The 17834-nt window shown below is 35.1% G+C and overlaps 1 protein-coding gene across 18 annotated transcripts in view; it reads right to left on the bottom strand.

Moving 5' to 3' along the window:
- The window catches only part of RAPGEF2 (Rap guanine nucleotide exchange factor 2), a 232662-nt gene that overhangs the window by 84766 nt on the left and 130062 nt on the right, over window positions 1-17834 (bottom strand). For 3 of the 18 annotated variants that reach the window (XM_032413099.1, XM_032413101.1, XM_032413103.1), the window contains exon 1: window positions 1886-2783. The exons of 12 other annotated variants lie outside the window; for them this stretch is intronic. In XM_032413099.1, coding sequence (XP_032268990.1) covers window positions 1886-1945 — 60 coding nt within the window. In that variant the 5' untranslated portion in view covers window positions 1946-2783. 3 more of the 18 variants (XM_032413096.1, XM_032413100.1, XM_032413104.1) reach the window with 3 other exon arrangements.

Raw genomic sequence — 17834 nt, 5'->3', positions numbered from 1 at the left:
ACAGCAAAGCCTAGATAACCAAAAAACTCATAGCAAGATCTTGACACCATAGGCTACCAGCTCTGCTGCACATGATGATCTACGATGGCCAGTTCTAGTATTCCAACTTGTAAAAAGTATCATGGGAAATACCACTCACATGTTTTTTAGAAATTGCTTGGTTCAAGGCTATTTTATGGCTGCAGTGACTTTTGTCATGGTGTTACCCTAAATTTCAGTAAAATATATACATAAAGCACTTGTCAAGAAACAAACATGCTTACAGAATAGTATACTAGGTGCCGCAGCTTACCCACTATTTGGTGTTATCTGTCCCAAGTGATCTTGTTGTCACAAATCTAGTAATACTCCACCCACCGCCACCACCAGTAAATAATTTTAACAATTTTCCTTGTTCACTAAAATGATATTATTAATTTAAATACCCCCTCTCTCCATTTTGAGAAAGGTTATATGAAAAAGGTAGACAAGGAACCTGTAGTTTAAACTTTCCTTCGAAGGTTCCTCAAGTAGTCTTAAGTAATATTCTCACTTTTACCTGGAGGGACCATGACTACAGAGGAGCTTAATTTCGAAGGCCCTGTTAAGAAAATCAAACTACAGTAGAACTTTTCTGTAACAACCTTTCCTATTAGTGAAATTAAGTATAAGGCTGGTCTTTTCCTGGATCTGGCCCGAAGAGATTTAATTAGTGAGGTACCATTAGGATCTCATTAGGAAGGGGCTGGGCTCTAAGCACAGCATCATAACATGTTTCCACCACAGATACTGCCCTAAGAGCACCCTGTGGTTCACTGGAAAAAGTGAGATGGTACCTTCAGAGTCACTTCCTCAACGAAAATCTCTTGGATTTAATTTACAATTTTGTTCATAAGGATGAACAAAACCAATCTATACCCATAAACCTAAGCATCTAAATATTCTAAATTCATGGCCGCCTCTCTATAAATTTTCAAAGCCTTAACGATCTATCTCCATTTTTGCAGTTTAACATATTATCCTTTTTAGAATACATAAAAGATAATTCCTACACCCTAATAGAATACTTTCTATATGCTAGGGTGTAAAAATAGGCAATTCAAAAATACTTTAGACTACTCTATAAGCCGCCTAAATTTATACATTTTCATTTGGGGAATTTAAAAAATAGAGAGAGAGAGAGAGAGAGATAAAAATATGACTTCGTGTGATGGCAGAAAACTTCCAACACGGTGACATAAAAGTAGCACTCTGAGAACTCCCATTCCTGAAACAGGAGGCTCAGACTTGGTGTTAACCATAGAAAAGTGTTTCCCACAAACAGCAGTAGCTGCCTGTGGGATTTCAGCATGACAAATGCATAGCTGACTCATGGGATCAATTATAAAGAAGCAATACTTGTGGCATTAAAAAAATTATTCTCTGTTTTTATCACCTATTAATGCACGTTAAGAAGTCAGATGAGTCCCACTGACCAAACGTTTTATTACCAAATCAATACCCAGAGCTCTCCCTCCCTCCCTCAAACCTACATGTGAATTCCTTACCACAGACGTCTGTTCCCAATAATCCTTTTCGTGATCTCTCATTAAATTCAACTATAAAAAACATTTTTAAAAAAACTCTCTGAGTCTTAAAGCTGAATTGTCTAGTTCTCATTTCTGATGACAGAAATTTAAGGCAATATTTTGTCTTAAATGAATTGTTGATCTTATTTAAAATTTTTAAAAATTACAACAAAATTGGAAGCACGAGCCAGTCGTAACTTACCCTCCCTCCTCCAAGCACACTATGTCACACCCTCTAAAAAACCTGTTTTCCCTGAACAGAAGCAGCAATAATTCCCATTTTAAAGCAATTCTCTCTGACGTGCTTTTGAAGCACAAGCAGCATTTGCGATACTTACTGAATGTTTCTCCTGCTGGCCCATAACTCCATGGTTAGCTGGGATTGCTAGTGGTTTCATAATGAAGAAACATATGCTGAACTGAATTTACACATCATGTACCAATCTCTCATGGATGGCAAGTCACCCTCTACAGCATTAAATTAAAAAAGAAAAAGGAAAAAAAAAAAAAAAAAGAGAGGAGGAAACCAAGCTGCAGCTGAAAGTGTCACTACTGGTGAGCTTAAAAAACCCCTCACACTTGTAGACCAGAAAAGGAATCCGAACAACGGTGTTCGTCTCCATTTTTATAACACTGAAACTCTAACCATCTTAGGCTATGACAAGACAGAGGAAACCTTATACAGCTCTCAGTCTTCCAAGAGAACAAGATCATTTCTGAGATTGAAGAGCAAGAGGCAAAAGAAAAGAAGAAAAAAAAAAAAGCTAAAATGGCTGACTGCACACAGACTCCCCTCAAAAAGGCTTAATACAGAATTATATTAGTCAGGGTGGTATAAGAACCAGTCTCTAGCATTCAACCAAGCATTGTTAATACTCTTGTTTCATTTGCAATCACACATACGGACCCCTCCAACCAAGAAAAAAAGAAAAAAGGAAAAGAAAGAAAGAAAAAAATCAGGGCAGAGCATGTGAATCAGGACCTCCTCCCTAGCTGCTAATGATGCTGACAGAGTGGTGACCAGTGATCTCTGTCCCACTCCACTAACCAAGTTTGCACAATTAATCTTAGCAGCATGACACTGATGGACATTTAATTTAATGATGTCTGTCCCTCACAGTCAACACAAGCATGACTGCTAGCAAGAGAGTCACTAACAGAAACACAACACATGCACACACACAATCTCGAGAATCATGAGTCTGAATGCAATACACCAATATAATTACATTATTGTGCTTACTTTGGAGGACCATGGCTGCAGGCAGTTGGCATAGCAACGCACAAGGAAAGCCATTTCCTGGGTAGAGAGAAAGCTTCCTTTTCTAAATAAAAAATTCCTCTTAGGGAACAAACGGCATTGCTGCTTCCTGCAGAAAGCAAGACACTGTAGTCTGTCTCTTAACCTGCAAGGCTCACACTCAATGCAGTTCTAGTGATGTAAGTGGATTTCTCTCTCACCCTCCCTCTCTCTACATACACTGAGATATTCAGCTCAAATGGTACACACATTCCTTAAGACTCGCCCCCTCCTCTACTTAACCATTTCACTCATTAAGGTAGCGATGGACAATTCAGATAAAGTAACAAGCTCTTGCCTGTATTATATCAGCGGCTGTAGGTTAAGCAAGTCTCAGAGGGATGGAATCCATTGATTGCTGACTCCAAATAATATCACTGAAGACAGGGTGGGAAAACGGAGCAAGGACTTACTTGAACAGCTTTGAACTAAAACATGATTTTTCACCAATCTGAAGATAAGAGAATGGATGTGACCTCTTCCCCACCCTCAAACATTACTGTGCTACAGGAAGCAAGTATCTATCAAAAATTTACAAAATGCACATTTAACAGCTTTATATAAATTTAGATGTGATTTTCACAAACACCCATACACACACACACACACACACACACACACACGCATGACGCACACAGCACATTGCAAATAATAACAAAATAAACACACTCACAATTTAAAAAAAAATCAAACTTTTAGAGGTAGAGAGTTTAAATTTAATGAGGATATGTTATTCTACCATAAACTCTTAATTTCATCTGGATTAGCAGGTTATTTGAAAGACAGCATTATAGCTGACAAAGAATAAGGACATTTTAACTCTAAAGTACTGGTCAATTTCTCTTGTCAAGACTGTCTATAAATGGCATACATAATAGAAAATAGATATGGAAAATCTAGCAACTTTAATAACTGACTTTGGAATTGTCAGTGCTTGCTGATTTGTGTTTCTTGTCTACTTAAAACTGCACCCATACTATTTTCTTTTCTTTTCCCCTCTCAGTATCTAAAGGCAACCATTCCCTCCACATGACTATTTTGGATCGTTTTCTCTGCCCATGACTATTTTAGATCCTTCTCTCCTGCCCATCCCCAGTATACCCCTTTCACAGACTTATTATATTATCCACTATCCCTTCTTTCCCACATATATTCCACCTCTCCCCCACAACTAGCAGGTCTCTTCACTGGCTTTTAAATATGTTCAGGTCTCTCACATCTCAAAAACAAAACAAAGAACAGAACCTTCTTCAGACCCTACATTTTCCCATGGCTACAGTCTAATGTCTTCACACGAACCCACTTCACAACCAAATTTCTCAAGAATTACCTAGTTTTGGCTTCCACCGTTTCCTCATCCCATGCACTTCTTCAATAAAGGACCATCATGGTCCTGTTGTATAATTTATACATCTACGAGTTATCCTTAACACCGTTCTCCATGCCCAATCCATCACAATATCCCATTAATTAAATTCTCTACCTTTTCTCAAATTTAAATTTCTATTCATTTCTGCTGCTATCATCCCACTCATTACTTTTTGCCATAAAAATTGCAAAAGTCTCTTTATTGAACTGTCTGGATTCAATTTTTCCCTCACCCACCCTTCTCCATTTAACATACTCCTCCTGAGATCTTTTAAAAACTAAAGTCTGGTCACTTCAACCTAATCTATTGAGCCCTTTTTTAAATTAAAACATATCAAAGGCTTCCCATTGCTCTCAGCATACAGACTAAAACTCCTATTACAGTGTGCAAGATTTGTATATGTTTTTATGAGTTATACCATGCTCATGCCCTCCAGGTCACCTGGGCTGCTCGTTTCCTCGCATGAGCAAAAAGGCCTTTCTACACATTGTTTCCTCTGCCTACAACATTCCTTCACCCTCCTTTTCCTGATTGATTCTTATTCCACCCCTAAAAACCACTGGTGAAATGCCCTCAAATTTATCAAGATATTGTGTATCACTTCCCTATAATGCTTATTACAGTTCTAATTTTGCATTTAATCATGGAATTACTTAAGTAGTTAGTGTCTACTTCCCCTGCTACACTTAATCTCTGTGCTGGCTGGCATCATGTTTGTGTATAGTCACTGTACCTGCAGCCCCTAGCGTGGTACGCATCATAGGCTCTCACCTTTTCTGAATGAGTAAAATCTTCAGTGATCAGGAATGGACATTAGCAAAACCATATTTGATCTTGTAAACTAGTTCTTATCAAAATCCCAAATGCTTTTCTACCATAAACAAATGAATGATTTAAAAGTAAATGGCACTGATCTTTGACAAAGGAGCAAGGGCAATATAATACAGCAGAGATAGTCTCTCCAACAAATGGGTGCTGGAACAACTGGACATCCACATGCAATAACTCAATAAATCTAGACACAGACTTTATGCCCTTCACAAAAATTAATTCAACATTATCACAGACCTAAATGTAAAATGCAAAATTATAAAACTCCTACAAAATAACAGGAGAAAACCTAGATAAAGTTGAGTATGGTGATACCTTTTTAGATACAACACCAAAACACAATCCATGAAAGAAATAATTGTTAAGCTAGAATTCATTAAAATGAACAACTTCTGCTCTGTAAAAAACAGAAAATTAGAAGACAAGTCACAGATCAGGAATAAATATTTGCAAAAGACACATCTGATAAAGAACTCTTATCCAAAGTACACAAAGAACTCTTAAAACCCAAGAGTAAGACAAAACTTGATGAACGGGCCAAAGACCTTAAAAGACACCTCACCAAAGAAGATATACAAATGGAAAATAAGCATATGAAAAGATGCTCCACATCATATGTCATCAGGGAAATGCAAATTAAAACAAGAGTGAGATACCACCACATACCTATTAGAATGGTCAAAATTCAAAACACTGACAACACCAAATGCTGGTGAGGATGTGGAGCAATGGGAACTTCACTCATTGCTGGTAGGAAGGCAAAATGGTACAGCCACTTTGGAAGATAGTGCAGTGGTTTCTTACGAAACTAAACATACTTATAATGTGATCCAACAATCACACTCCTTGATATTTACTCAAAGGAGTTAAAGACTTATGTCAGGGCACCTGGGTGGCTCAGTCAGTTAAGCAAGCGTCTGCCTTCAGCTCAGGTCATGATCCCGAAATCCTGGGATTGAGCCCCGCATTAGGCTCCCTGCTCAGCAGGGAATCTCCTTCTCCCTCTCCCTCTGCTCCTCCCCCCAGCTTGTGCTCTCTCTCTCACTCTGCTCTCTCTCACATAAACAAATAAAATCTTTAAAAAAATAAAAACTTATGTCTACATAAAAAACTACACACAGATGTTTAAAACAGCTTTATTCAAAATTGACAAAATCTTGAACGGATAAATAAATGGTAGTACACCAAGACAATGGAGTATTATTCAGCACTAAAAAGAAATGAGCTATCAAACCGTGTAAAAACATGAAGGAAACTTAAATGCATATTACTAAGTGAAGGAAGCCAATCTGAAAAGGCTGAATACTGTATGATTCCAACTATATGACATTCTGGAAAAGGCAAAACTATGGAGGCAATAAAAAGATCAGTGGTTGCCAGGGGTGATGAATAGGTAGAGCACAGAAGATTTTTAGAACAAAGAAAATACTCAGTATGATATTATGTTGAAGGATAATATGTCTTTGTACATTCGTCCAAACCCACTGAATGTACAACATCAAGAGTGAACCCTCAGGTAAACTATGGACTTTGGGTAAATGTGATGTGTCAATCTGGTTCATACTGAGAGTTTAAAAATGGACCATTCTGGTGAGTGACGTTGATAATGGGGGAGGCTATGCATGTGTGGGGGTGGGAGATGTATGAGAAATCTCTGTACCTTTCTCCCAATTTTATTGTAAATCTAAACTGCTCTAAAAAAAATAGTTTTTTAAAAAGTACACAGTATCAAAAGGTAGAAGCAATCCAAGTCAAGTGTCCATCTATAAATGAACATGTAAATAAAATGTAGTATACACCTACAATGGGATATTACTCAGTCTTTAAAAGAAATAAAATTCTGTTACAAGTTACAAGAATAAACCTGGAAGACGCTATGTTAAGTGAAAAAAACCCAGCCACAAAAAGACAAAACACTGTAGGATTCCACTTACATGAAGTATCTAGACTAGTAGTTAAATTCATAGACCAAAAGGAGAATGGTGGTTGCCAGGGGCTGGGGTAAGGGGCTAAGAAGGAGTTATTGTGTAATGAATATGGAGCTTCAGCTTGGGAGGATGCAAAAATTCTGGAGATGGGTGGTGGCGATGGCTGTGTAACAATGGGAATGTACTTAATACCACTGAACATATATACACTTAAAAATGGTTAAAATGGTAAGTTTAAATGTCGTGTATATTTTACCACACACACACACACACACACACACCCCCCACAGTTAACGGCAACCCAAGAACTAAATAATCAAGTTCTACAACTTCCATCCATCTAGCCCATGTCCCACATGTCCATGTGTCCATGTGACAAAAACTCTCCTCCAAGTTTAAGTCAAATTAGCCCCATGCTGATGATGTCCGACCTTACATGTGAAGGTCTGCCATTGCTTGCCTCTCTGGGAAAATGTGTCACTTCTCTCAAGAAGGAAACTAAATGGGAAAACCTGATAGGTGATGTCAGAAAATCACACATCCTCAGGCACCGTTGCTTTTCTGTGCTGAGACTTGGTGTGATTTCTCTCACAATCTGGCTCCATGCCTACAACCTACATATCTTAAAACTCATGACTGTTATACTGAAATTTTACTATTCCTACTACCTTGTGCATTGAAACACAATTATGCCAGGCTATAATATGCCAAACACTGCTTGAGGAATAAAATATAACCTGAAGATTTAAGAGAATCCTATTACAGATTTTATACAAACAAGAACTTACACTCACCTTGAAGTAGCCTTAATTTGAGTTTTATTTGCTTCATTCCTTAACCATCTAAATTTGGCAAGTAGCATTAAATAGATCCAGCCAGAAAAAGGACCATGTAACAACCTTCTGTCTTGTGTCAAGAACATCTAATAACTTCCAACTTATTGGTAACAATGATCCAAAAGACAGAGATTACATTCATAGTTCAGGAAATTACTTATGTAAGGCCTTTCCATGCTAAATTTAATGTCATTGTATTCATTCATATTTTTTCCACCTATTGTGTTTGATTTTTAATTACTATGAAACTGAGAAAAAATGGACTCTTCTCAGTAATTATTAACCACATTTAGAATTATTATGCTTATTTATTTATAATATCTATACTATTTATCCATAGATCTCAATGTGCTTTACAAATATTTTAATTAAGCTTGATCATAAGTCAAGGAAAGCAATAAAATAATTTATTCATCTTTCATAGAAAATAAACTGTATAAAATTATAGGTTTGGTAGTTTGGAAGAATACAAAATAAAACTCCAGGTCTCTAATATCATTTACTTCGCTTATCCACTATATATAGATTTCCTCCCTATTCCCCCTACCTGAGAGGAAAAACTTTAGAGTTTTGGAGAGATTCTGTGGGAGAAGGTAAAAGAATTTACTCTTTGATATCCAGAAACAAGAAATTTTACAAATCTCATTTCTAATATTTTATTGTTCACCAAAGAAATGACATTTTAAAATGCTGTTTTCCCTATGGATATGCCAAACAAATTAAGCACTAAGCCAACACAAAATAAAATTATCGTAGGAGGTATGGTCAGAAGTTTTTCTTCTCTTCCTAAACCCAATATATCCCCCCCATCAGTACTACAATTTCAAAGGAAAAGTTGATTATCTAAAGATTCTTTATACCATAACTCAATCCTACATTTCACATAATCTATTCTATCCATCCCTGAGTATACCTCAGACACATCTTCCACGCACATCTTCCTAAAGCTTTCGTAGACAATTTTACTTTTTTCTACTTTGACCAAATAAAAATGGTACTTCGGTTCATTATTAAAAATAATTTTTAAATTAAAAAATTAAAAAAATAATTTAGTTATGAAATACATGAAAGATACCAACACAATGCCTGACACATGATAATTGTTGAGTAAGTACTGAGCTGAATTTAAATACAGGTTTCACAAATACTGGGAACCTGTTACTTCAATTAACACTTAGTATCAGAAAGACCAAACTAAGAGTCCAAAACTTTCACCCAGATATAGTTCAAAGACAGGTTCCAAAGAAACCTTTAGGCTCTTTTCTTTTTTCTTCTCAACTTCTTTTTTCTCTTTTTCTTATTTTAATCACCTGGTGCCCATCATGACAAGTGCACTCCTAAATCCCCATCACTTATTTCACCCATCCCCCCACCCACCTCCCCTCTGGTAGCATCAGTTAGTTCTCTATAGTTAAGAGTCTGTTTCTCGGTTTCTCTCCCTCCCTCCCTCCCTCTCTCTCTCTCATTCTCTTTTTCCCTTTCCTCATTTATTTTTTAAATCCACATATGAGTGAAATCATATGGCATTTGTCTTTCTCTGACTTATTTCGCTTAGCATTATACTAACTCCATCCATGTCATTGAAAATGGCAAGATTTTATTCTTTTTGATGGCTGAATAACATTCCATTGTATATATTATGTGTATATATACACTACTTCTTTATACATTCATCAATGGATGGACAGTTGGGCTGCTTCGATATCTTGGCTATTGTAAATAACGCTGTTATAAACATAGGGATGTATGTATCCCTCTGAATTGTTGTTTTTGTATTCTTTGGGTAAATACCCAGTAGTGCAATTGCTGGATCACAGAGTAAGTAGTTCTATTTTAAACTTTCTGAGGAACCTCCATACTGTTTTCCAGAGTGGCTGTACCAGTTTGCATTCCCACCAATAGTGCATGAGGGTTCCCCTTTCCCCACATCCTTGTTAACACCTGTTGTTTTTTGTGTTGTTGATTTTAGCCATTCTTGACAGGTGTAAGGTGATATGTCATTGTAGTGTTGATTTGCATTACCCTGATGATTAGTGATACAGAGCATCTTTTCATGTGCTTGTTGCCATATGTATGTTTTCTTTGGAAAAATGTCTGTTCATGTCTTCTGTCCATTTTTTTTATAAGCTCTTTATATATTTTGGACACTAATCTTTTTTAGATATGTCACTTGCAAATATCTTCTCCCATTCCAGAGGTTGCCTCTTAGTTTTGTTCTTTGCGTCCTTTGCTGTGCAGAAGCTTTTTATTTTGATATAGTCCCAATAGTTTATTTTTGCTTTTGTTTCCCTTGCCTCAGAGGACCTAACTAGAAAAAAGTCTCTAAGGTCAGAGAAGTTACTGTCTTATGCTCTCTTCTAGGATTTTGATGGTTTCAGGTCTCACATTTAGGTCTTCCATTCTTCTGAATTCATTTTTATATATGGTGTAAGAAAGTGGCTCAGTTTCTTCCTTTTGCATGTTGCTGTCCAGTTTTCCAATAGCATTTGTTGAAAAAACTGTCTTTTTCCCATTGGATATTCTTTCCTGCTTTGTCAAAGATTAACTGACCATATAATTGTGGGTTTATTTCTGGGTTTTCTGTTCTGTTCCATTGACCTATGTGTCTATTTTTGTGCCAGTACTATACTGTTTTGATTACCACTGCTTTGTAATATAAGTTGAAGTCTGGAATTGTAATGCCTCCAGCTTTTCTTTTCTTTTTCAAGATTGCTTTGGCTATTCAGGGTCTTTTGTGGTTCCATACAAATTTTAGGATTGTTTGTTCTAGTTCTGTGAAAAATGCTTTTGGTATTTTGATAGGGATTGCACTGAACATGTAGATTGCTTTCGGTAGTATAGACATTTTAACAATATTTGTTCTTCTAATCCATAAGCATGGAATGTCTTTCCATTTCTTTGTGTCATCTTGAATTTCTTTCATCAGTGTTTTATAGTTTTCAGAGACAGGTCTTTCACCTCTTTGGTTAGGTTTATTCTTAGGTATCCTATTATTTTGGTGCAATTGTAAATGGGATTGTTTCCTTAACTTCTCTTTCTGCTGCTTCATTATTGGTGTATAGAAATGCAACAAATTTCTGTAGATTGATTTTGTAACCTTTTATTGGAATTCATTTATCAGTTCTAGCAGTTTTGGGGTGGCTTTTATAGGCTATTTCTTTCTTTAATAAAAAAAAGTTCCTGACTTATCCTGTTTGTGATACTTTTGATTGATAATTGGAAAATTAACATGATAACCTAGCCATAATAAATATGCCCAATATTTACATGATGCATGTTAGAAGAGAAAGATTAAAAGATAACATGAGATGGGACACATGCAGAAAAAAAAAAAATAAAGTAGCCTGTAAGTCAGTGAGAAATTCCAACATCAAGAATGGGGCTTTTCCAATGCATTTATTCAAAAAATGAATAGACTTTAATAGCTTATTTAACAAAGCTTATTTCATTTCCTAGAACCTATTTTAAGAAAATTCCAGACTTCATCTTGAAATGCTCAGTTATAGAGGTGAAGTCCTTATACACTGGTACTCAATATGGGCTCCCTACTACAGTATTTCACAAAGCAACCCTCCAAATTCCATAGCAATTATTACCTTTATTACTAATTTGCCATGTAACATATTCCCTTATAATTAATATATTTAAATGAGCACATGAATTGTTAATTACCCCTCCATTTTTATTGAACAAAAAGGGGACTATTGATTACAAACTGGAATGTCAGTTAGCTGAAGGCAGGGGCCATATATATTATTTATTTGGTATTGTTAATGACAAATTATGCTTTATCTCTTATGCTTAACACACTGTAATTACTCAAAAAAGAATGAATGCATAAGTGATTCCATTTAAACTTTTCCAAACTACCCTGTGAAGTATTATTATACCAGCTTTAAGATGACGAAACAGACACAGGATAATTGTATAACCATAAAAGATGTCCAATTTGTTTACCGACAAAATTAGGTGTTTTAAATAATTTGACAGGTGAAAGGAGTAGGCTAAAACCAGAAAATTTAAATTTAACAAGGATAAATATAAACATCTACATGCGTACTATCAAAATGTCACTTGCACAATTACAATATAAGGGATATCAGACTGGAAGAACAATTCACAGGGGTGGGAGGAGGTGGGAAGAATTATCTATAAAATTGAACTGGCTAAAAGCTCCATATGAGCCAATACACAATACCTTACAACTCTCATATAATTATGGGTTACGTCATCAGACATATAATGTCCAGAGCAAGGAAGACAAAGTTCTGCTATAATCTACACTGTAGGGTACTGCAGGACCTTATGTAAGTGGTAGCAACCAGTTCTAGACATCATAACCTAGGAGAATAATGAGTAACTGTTGTACTAAAAGCAGAAAACCTAGATAAGGTGTTTAGGAAAGTACCAGAAGTTAGGAATGTTTAACCTAGAAAAGAGTCTTAGTGCAGTAGGATCTCTTTATCTGAAGCATAGTTATATGAAAATGGAATATGAATATTCATTTGTGTTGCTTTAGAAGAAATCTAGAACCATGAACTAAAATTATAGAGAAGCAGATTTCAGCTAAACATAAGGAAAAGTTTCTTCATAATTATCCCTTCCCTAAAATAAATAATAACTGTTATGATTTACTAAACCCTTACTTTGTACTAGGCATTAGGGTACAATTTTGACACATTATGTAAGGACTATCTTGCAAATATCAGTGCTAGTTGTAATTAAAAATCTTACAGCAGAGGCTGAATGTCAGTGATTCTATAGAGAAAAATAAATTGTATTAAGTGGTTTGACTGGGAGATTCCTAAAATCCTTTCAAGTTCTTAAGGTTATCTAACACAGCTATTTTTTTTAAAGATTTTATTTATTCATTTGTCAGAGAGAGAGCACAAGCAGCGGGAGAAGCAAGCTCCCCGCTGAACAAGGAGTCCGATGCAGACTTGATTCCAGGACCCTGGGATCATGACCTAAGCCGAAGGCAGATGCTTAACTGACTGAGCCACCCAGGTGTCCCTCTAATACAGCTATTACCAAATATTAGCTGGTAGCAAAATGGGGATAAAAGGGATGATATGATATAGAACAAAAAAAGAGAGACCCATTGAATGGAAAAAATCTGTCTTGTAGTAAGATTTCCTGCTAGTAACTATTCCTTTATTCTGAGATTTCTGTCTTCCTTATTTTGGCAGTTAAAGGGGAAATATTAAAATGCTCTTACTTTTTAAAAGTTATAGTGCCAATTAGACAACAGATTAGAGATTTTTTTAACATCCTTAGCTCATAAATTAAAAGTTGCCAAGTTCAGAAGAAGGTAAGTGAAAGATGATTTTCTTAACGTTAACAATAATTGATTAAAAATTATACATAACTAGAGGGGCACCTGGGTGGCTCAGTCATTAAGCGTCTGCCTTCGGCTCAGGTCATGATCCCAGGGTCCTGGGATCGAGCCCCTCATCGGGCTCCCTGCTCAGTGGGAAGCCTGCTTCTCCCTCTCCCACTACCCCTGCTTGTGTTCCCTTTCTTGCTGTGTCTCTGTCAAATAAATAAATATTTTTAAAAATTTAAAAAAAAATAAAAATTATACATAACTAATCAGTTTTATAAAATGTTTTTTAAATCCCTTGGAATTACTTAATATATGTTTTTAATATTCTTAAATATTACCAAAACTTCCAGTTTTTTCTGGTGCAGAAGCAAACAATTTTATGACTTTATTTTTTCATCTCTAAAAACTATGACTACTTTCAGACAACTATAAGTTGTTTTGATTCATTAAAAAGTCATACTTAAAAAAAAATCTTTAAGATTTGGCTTTTGTTAGTTATAATATTAGTGAAACTAACTTTTAAAATACATTAATTACATAGTCATCTTTGCTACAAAATGGTACTACTTAACAGTAAAAACCCGTTTCTGCACTGGAATGAAACTAAAGGTTAAAGAAGGGGAAAAAATGCTGTGCTTTATTGATGAAAGAGATGGTTTGAAAAGGAAAAGTACTTGCAACAAAAATACTGATGAATCAACCAAAGCCTATTATCACTGCCAATATAATTTAGTAATTATTTTTTCACATTGGACATTCTTTGCTCTAGCCTATGTCTTTTAAAGGTACTTAAATAGCAGGCATCTAAAGTGGCTGAATTATTTGATACATATCTCTTTGAGATAAAATTTAAAGTTCAAGTAACATAAAAGCAAAATATGTTAAGTTCATTTTTTAAAATAAATAATTTTAAATATCAGGAATGGAAAAGAAAGATGTCTAGGTTTGACTCTAAGTACCATAAACATTGAACATGTAACTTAACCTCTTTGACCTTAGCATGCTTATCTCCTATCAGTGGAGACACCATCACCTAAGTGTTTAGAACTACAAAGTTTAATTGACAAAATATATGAGATAATACCTAGCCACCGGTATATATCATAAGGACTCAATAAGGGTAAATTTTATTCCTTCCAAGATATTCTAAAAAGTCAACTGCACTCAAGGTTTGGGCAATCCATTACTTAATACTGTATAGATGGCTGGGATTAATATCCTTGTGCAGATATCCTTGTGTAGAACTGCTAATGTAGGTAGATCTAAATTGTCACACCTAGGGGCACCTGGGTGGCTCAGTCGGTTAAGCGTCTGCCTTCGGCTCAGGTCATAGTCCCAGGGTCCTGGGATCGAGACCCTCATTTAGGAATTTAATTTTTAACAAACATACTCTCACTTTTAAGATCCAGTGTCTTGGGTGGCTCAGTCGGTTAAGTGTCCAACTCTTGATTGCAGCTCAAGTCATAATGTCAGGGTTCTGAGACTGAGCCCCATGTCGGGCTCTGCTCTGGGCATGGAGCCTGCTTAAGATTCTCTCTCCCTCTCTCCCTTTGCCCCTCCCCCCTACTCTTTCCCTCTCAAAAAATAAAAATAAAAAAAAAACTAATGTCTTCAAATAAATATCAAATGTGTAGGTTTTCATAATGGTTGAATAATCTTCAATCTAAGAAATGACAATGTTTATAAATGGAAGCATTAATCAATAGACTTCACAATCAGGAGTAGAATTGAGACTGTCCCTCTACTGTAATTAAATATATTCCAGACAGGCAATGCTTCCAAGTAAATTTGCCTGGAAAATAATTAAATATAGAAGATTGTCTCAATATAGAAAATATTTTAGATACCAGAGAAATTTTTTAAGTGTTCTCTTGAAAAAGAAGTCAGCCTACGATATATAACCATATGAGCTCAAGATGACAACATTCAATCGTCCTTCTCATAAATAAATGAACAAAGCCCAAACCACACATCTAATTTTTAAAAGTTTTAAAAAGCTCTAAAAAAGGCAAACAGAGTATTTTACCTAATCATATTTTAGTTGCACTCTGAAATTTTCAATTACCACCATGCTGATATTTTTAAATAATACTCAAATAATTAATTGTATATATCAGACTATTATAATTGTTAAAATTGTTCACAACTGGCCAGATGGATCATATTCATGGAAGACTATAGCTCCTGGTTGTGCCATAAAGTAGCAGTTCATAGTATCAACACATAACCATAAATCTATAATTAAATATTAAACAGAACAAGGCAGTCACTTATTCATTCTACATTTGACCCCCAAGACTTAAGTGGGTAAGTTAGGAAACAAGAAATCAGGGATTAACTTTAGAAGTCATCCTGGGCAGCTGAACAGTGTGACAGACCTAAGTAAAATGTATTGTTCATCATATAAAATGCTCACTAAAAGACTGCCTTAGAACAAATGTACAACAAAACCTATTTTTCTTGATGGCTTATATTTTATAGGTTTTTCAATGACAAAAAGCAAAATAAAAATCTGTTGGACCAAAATTTAAAAATATATGCCATTCAACCCAGTGGACTTACAAGATTAAAAACAAAAACCAAAACTCTAAGATATTAATATATTATACTCAAACGACTACAAAACATGGTATTTACAATAAAGGTAAAAATACAGTAGGGAAGAAAATGAGACAACTGTTTAAAGGAGACATTTCTCTATGTGAGAAATAATACACAAACCTATAGTAACCATTAACCCCATAAAATATTCATGTGGACATTTCAGCTTTCATTGAGGGAAACCCACCCACAATTTGAAATCTGTGGAGCAGGACATTTTCAGTCCCTTTCCAAAGGCAGCTCTATCCTGTCAGATTTTTGCTTTAGTAGTTGATTATTGAATCACATTGAACCTCTGAGCACAATCAGTAGTAAATCACACTTTGTGATGACAAAGGAAACTAGCCACTAATTAACATAAGCAGAACAAAAGATTGAAGACAGAATCTTTATTTAGACACAAAACAAAACGAGTCAGTAGAAAAAGATAGAAAATAGGTACTCAAAGTAGAGGATAACAAAGAGAAAAGAATTCAACTCTAAAAAAATAGGAAGTGGAGTTTTGAGAAGAAAAAGTTTTAAATATATTGCTAGGTTATTTGTTTATTTTGTACTATCAAACTGGGAATAATTTGTAATAAATTGGATTAGATTATCTTGAACATTAATGATGAATCACTCACAGAATGTTGTTAAAACTACCCATGGTGATTTTTTCTTTTTGAGGGTATTGGGGGACAAGGACCTAAAACTACTCTTATTGATATTGGCATAAGACCCCAAATGCATTTTTAAATATTATCTAACAGACATTTTACAGTTATGATTACTATACTTTCATTGCCATACAAAATTGGACATAAACATTTTAAATATTTTTTAATTCCACATAATAGCTCATAATTATCTTAACAGGGAAGGGGTGTTAACTTTTTTTGGAGGGGATGGGGGAGTAGATAAAATTCCTAAAGGGAAAAAAGCTCTAAATGAGAAATGTTCAATAAATTAAGTAAAAATGTCTATCTTTTAAAATCACTACAGTAACTACAAAATGGATTGTTGGTAACCATCCAATACAATTAATACATTTAAAAATACAATTATTTAATGTAAAGCATTTTAAAATTCTTCTGATTCTACCCAAAGTGAGCTTGGGATCTTTCCATTTTCTCCCAGTATCTATAAAGGAATTAGGCAGCAAAGAGGAAAAGGAAGCAGTGAGAAAAATCATACAGGAAACAAGGTTAGGGTCAGCTTCAGAGGTATGGGAACCTATGCAGTCACAAAGGACTCTGTTCAGAAGGGTCCCTGCACTTGGGAAAACTACTTTTATTTTAAAGAACAAGCAAAAGACAAACTATGGTTATTCAGAATTAGATATTTGGCAGATATTTTCTTGAAAATGAACAAACCGAGCTTGTCACTTCAAGGAAAACAGCTGATAGTACTTTGTTTGCCAATGATAAAAATTTTAGCTTTCAAGTAAAAATTAAGACTTTTGCAAAATTTATATCCAACACCATAAGCCTGACAGCTTCCCAATAAGTGAGGCTTTTTTAGTGAGACTGGTGGTGATATTAATAAATGTGATTTTTTTTGATATTGTATAACACACCAAAATTTGGATGACAGCCTAATTTACTGACCAATGCATGATGTTACAAAGTCATACATGAGTCATATGGGCTTTAATAAAAGAGAGTAACTTCACTGACACAGCTTTACATTCTTTACTGCAACTAAAGTTTTAAGAAATGACCACGTGTCAAATTTGGGTGAAGTATATCAATAAGATTATTTGAAAAAGCTGTTAAAATACTCTTGCCTTTTCCAACTACCTGTGTGAGGTCAGATTTTCTTCATGTACTTTATATACTTGAATCAGAAGACTGTATCATAACAGATTGAATACAGAAGTTTATTTGAGAATCCGGCTGCTTCTATCAGGCCAAATATTGAACAAAAGTATAAAACAACATTACTCTTTATTTTTTTTTATATTTTTATTTATTTATTTATTTATTTGACAGAGAGACACAGCAAGAGAGGGAACACAAGCAGGGAGAACGGGAGAGGGAGAAGCAGGCTTCCCACTGAGCAGGGAGCCCGATGCAGGGCTCGATAAAGTATAAAATGCATATAAATTTTCTTCTATA

Source organism: Phoca vitulina, unplaced genomic scaffold (assembly GCF_004348235.1).
Source record: "Phoca vitulina isolate PV1807 unplaced genomic scaffold, GSC_HSeal_1.0 scaffold14, whole genome shotgun sequence".
NCBI classification, from domain to species: Eukaryota; Metazoa; Chordata; class Mammalia; order Carnivora; family Phocidae; genus Phoca; species Phoca vitulina.
This window is presented reverse-complemented; position numbering and strand designations above follow the sequence as displayed.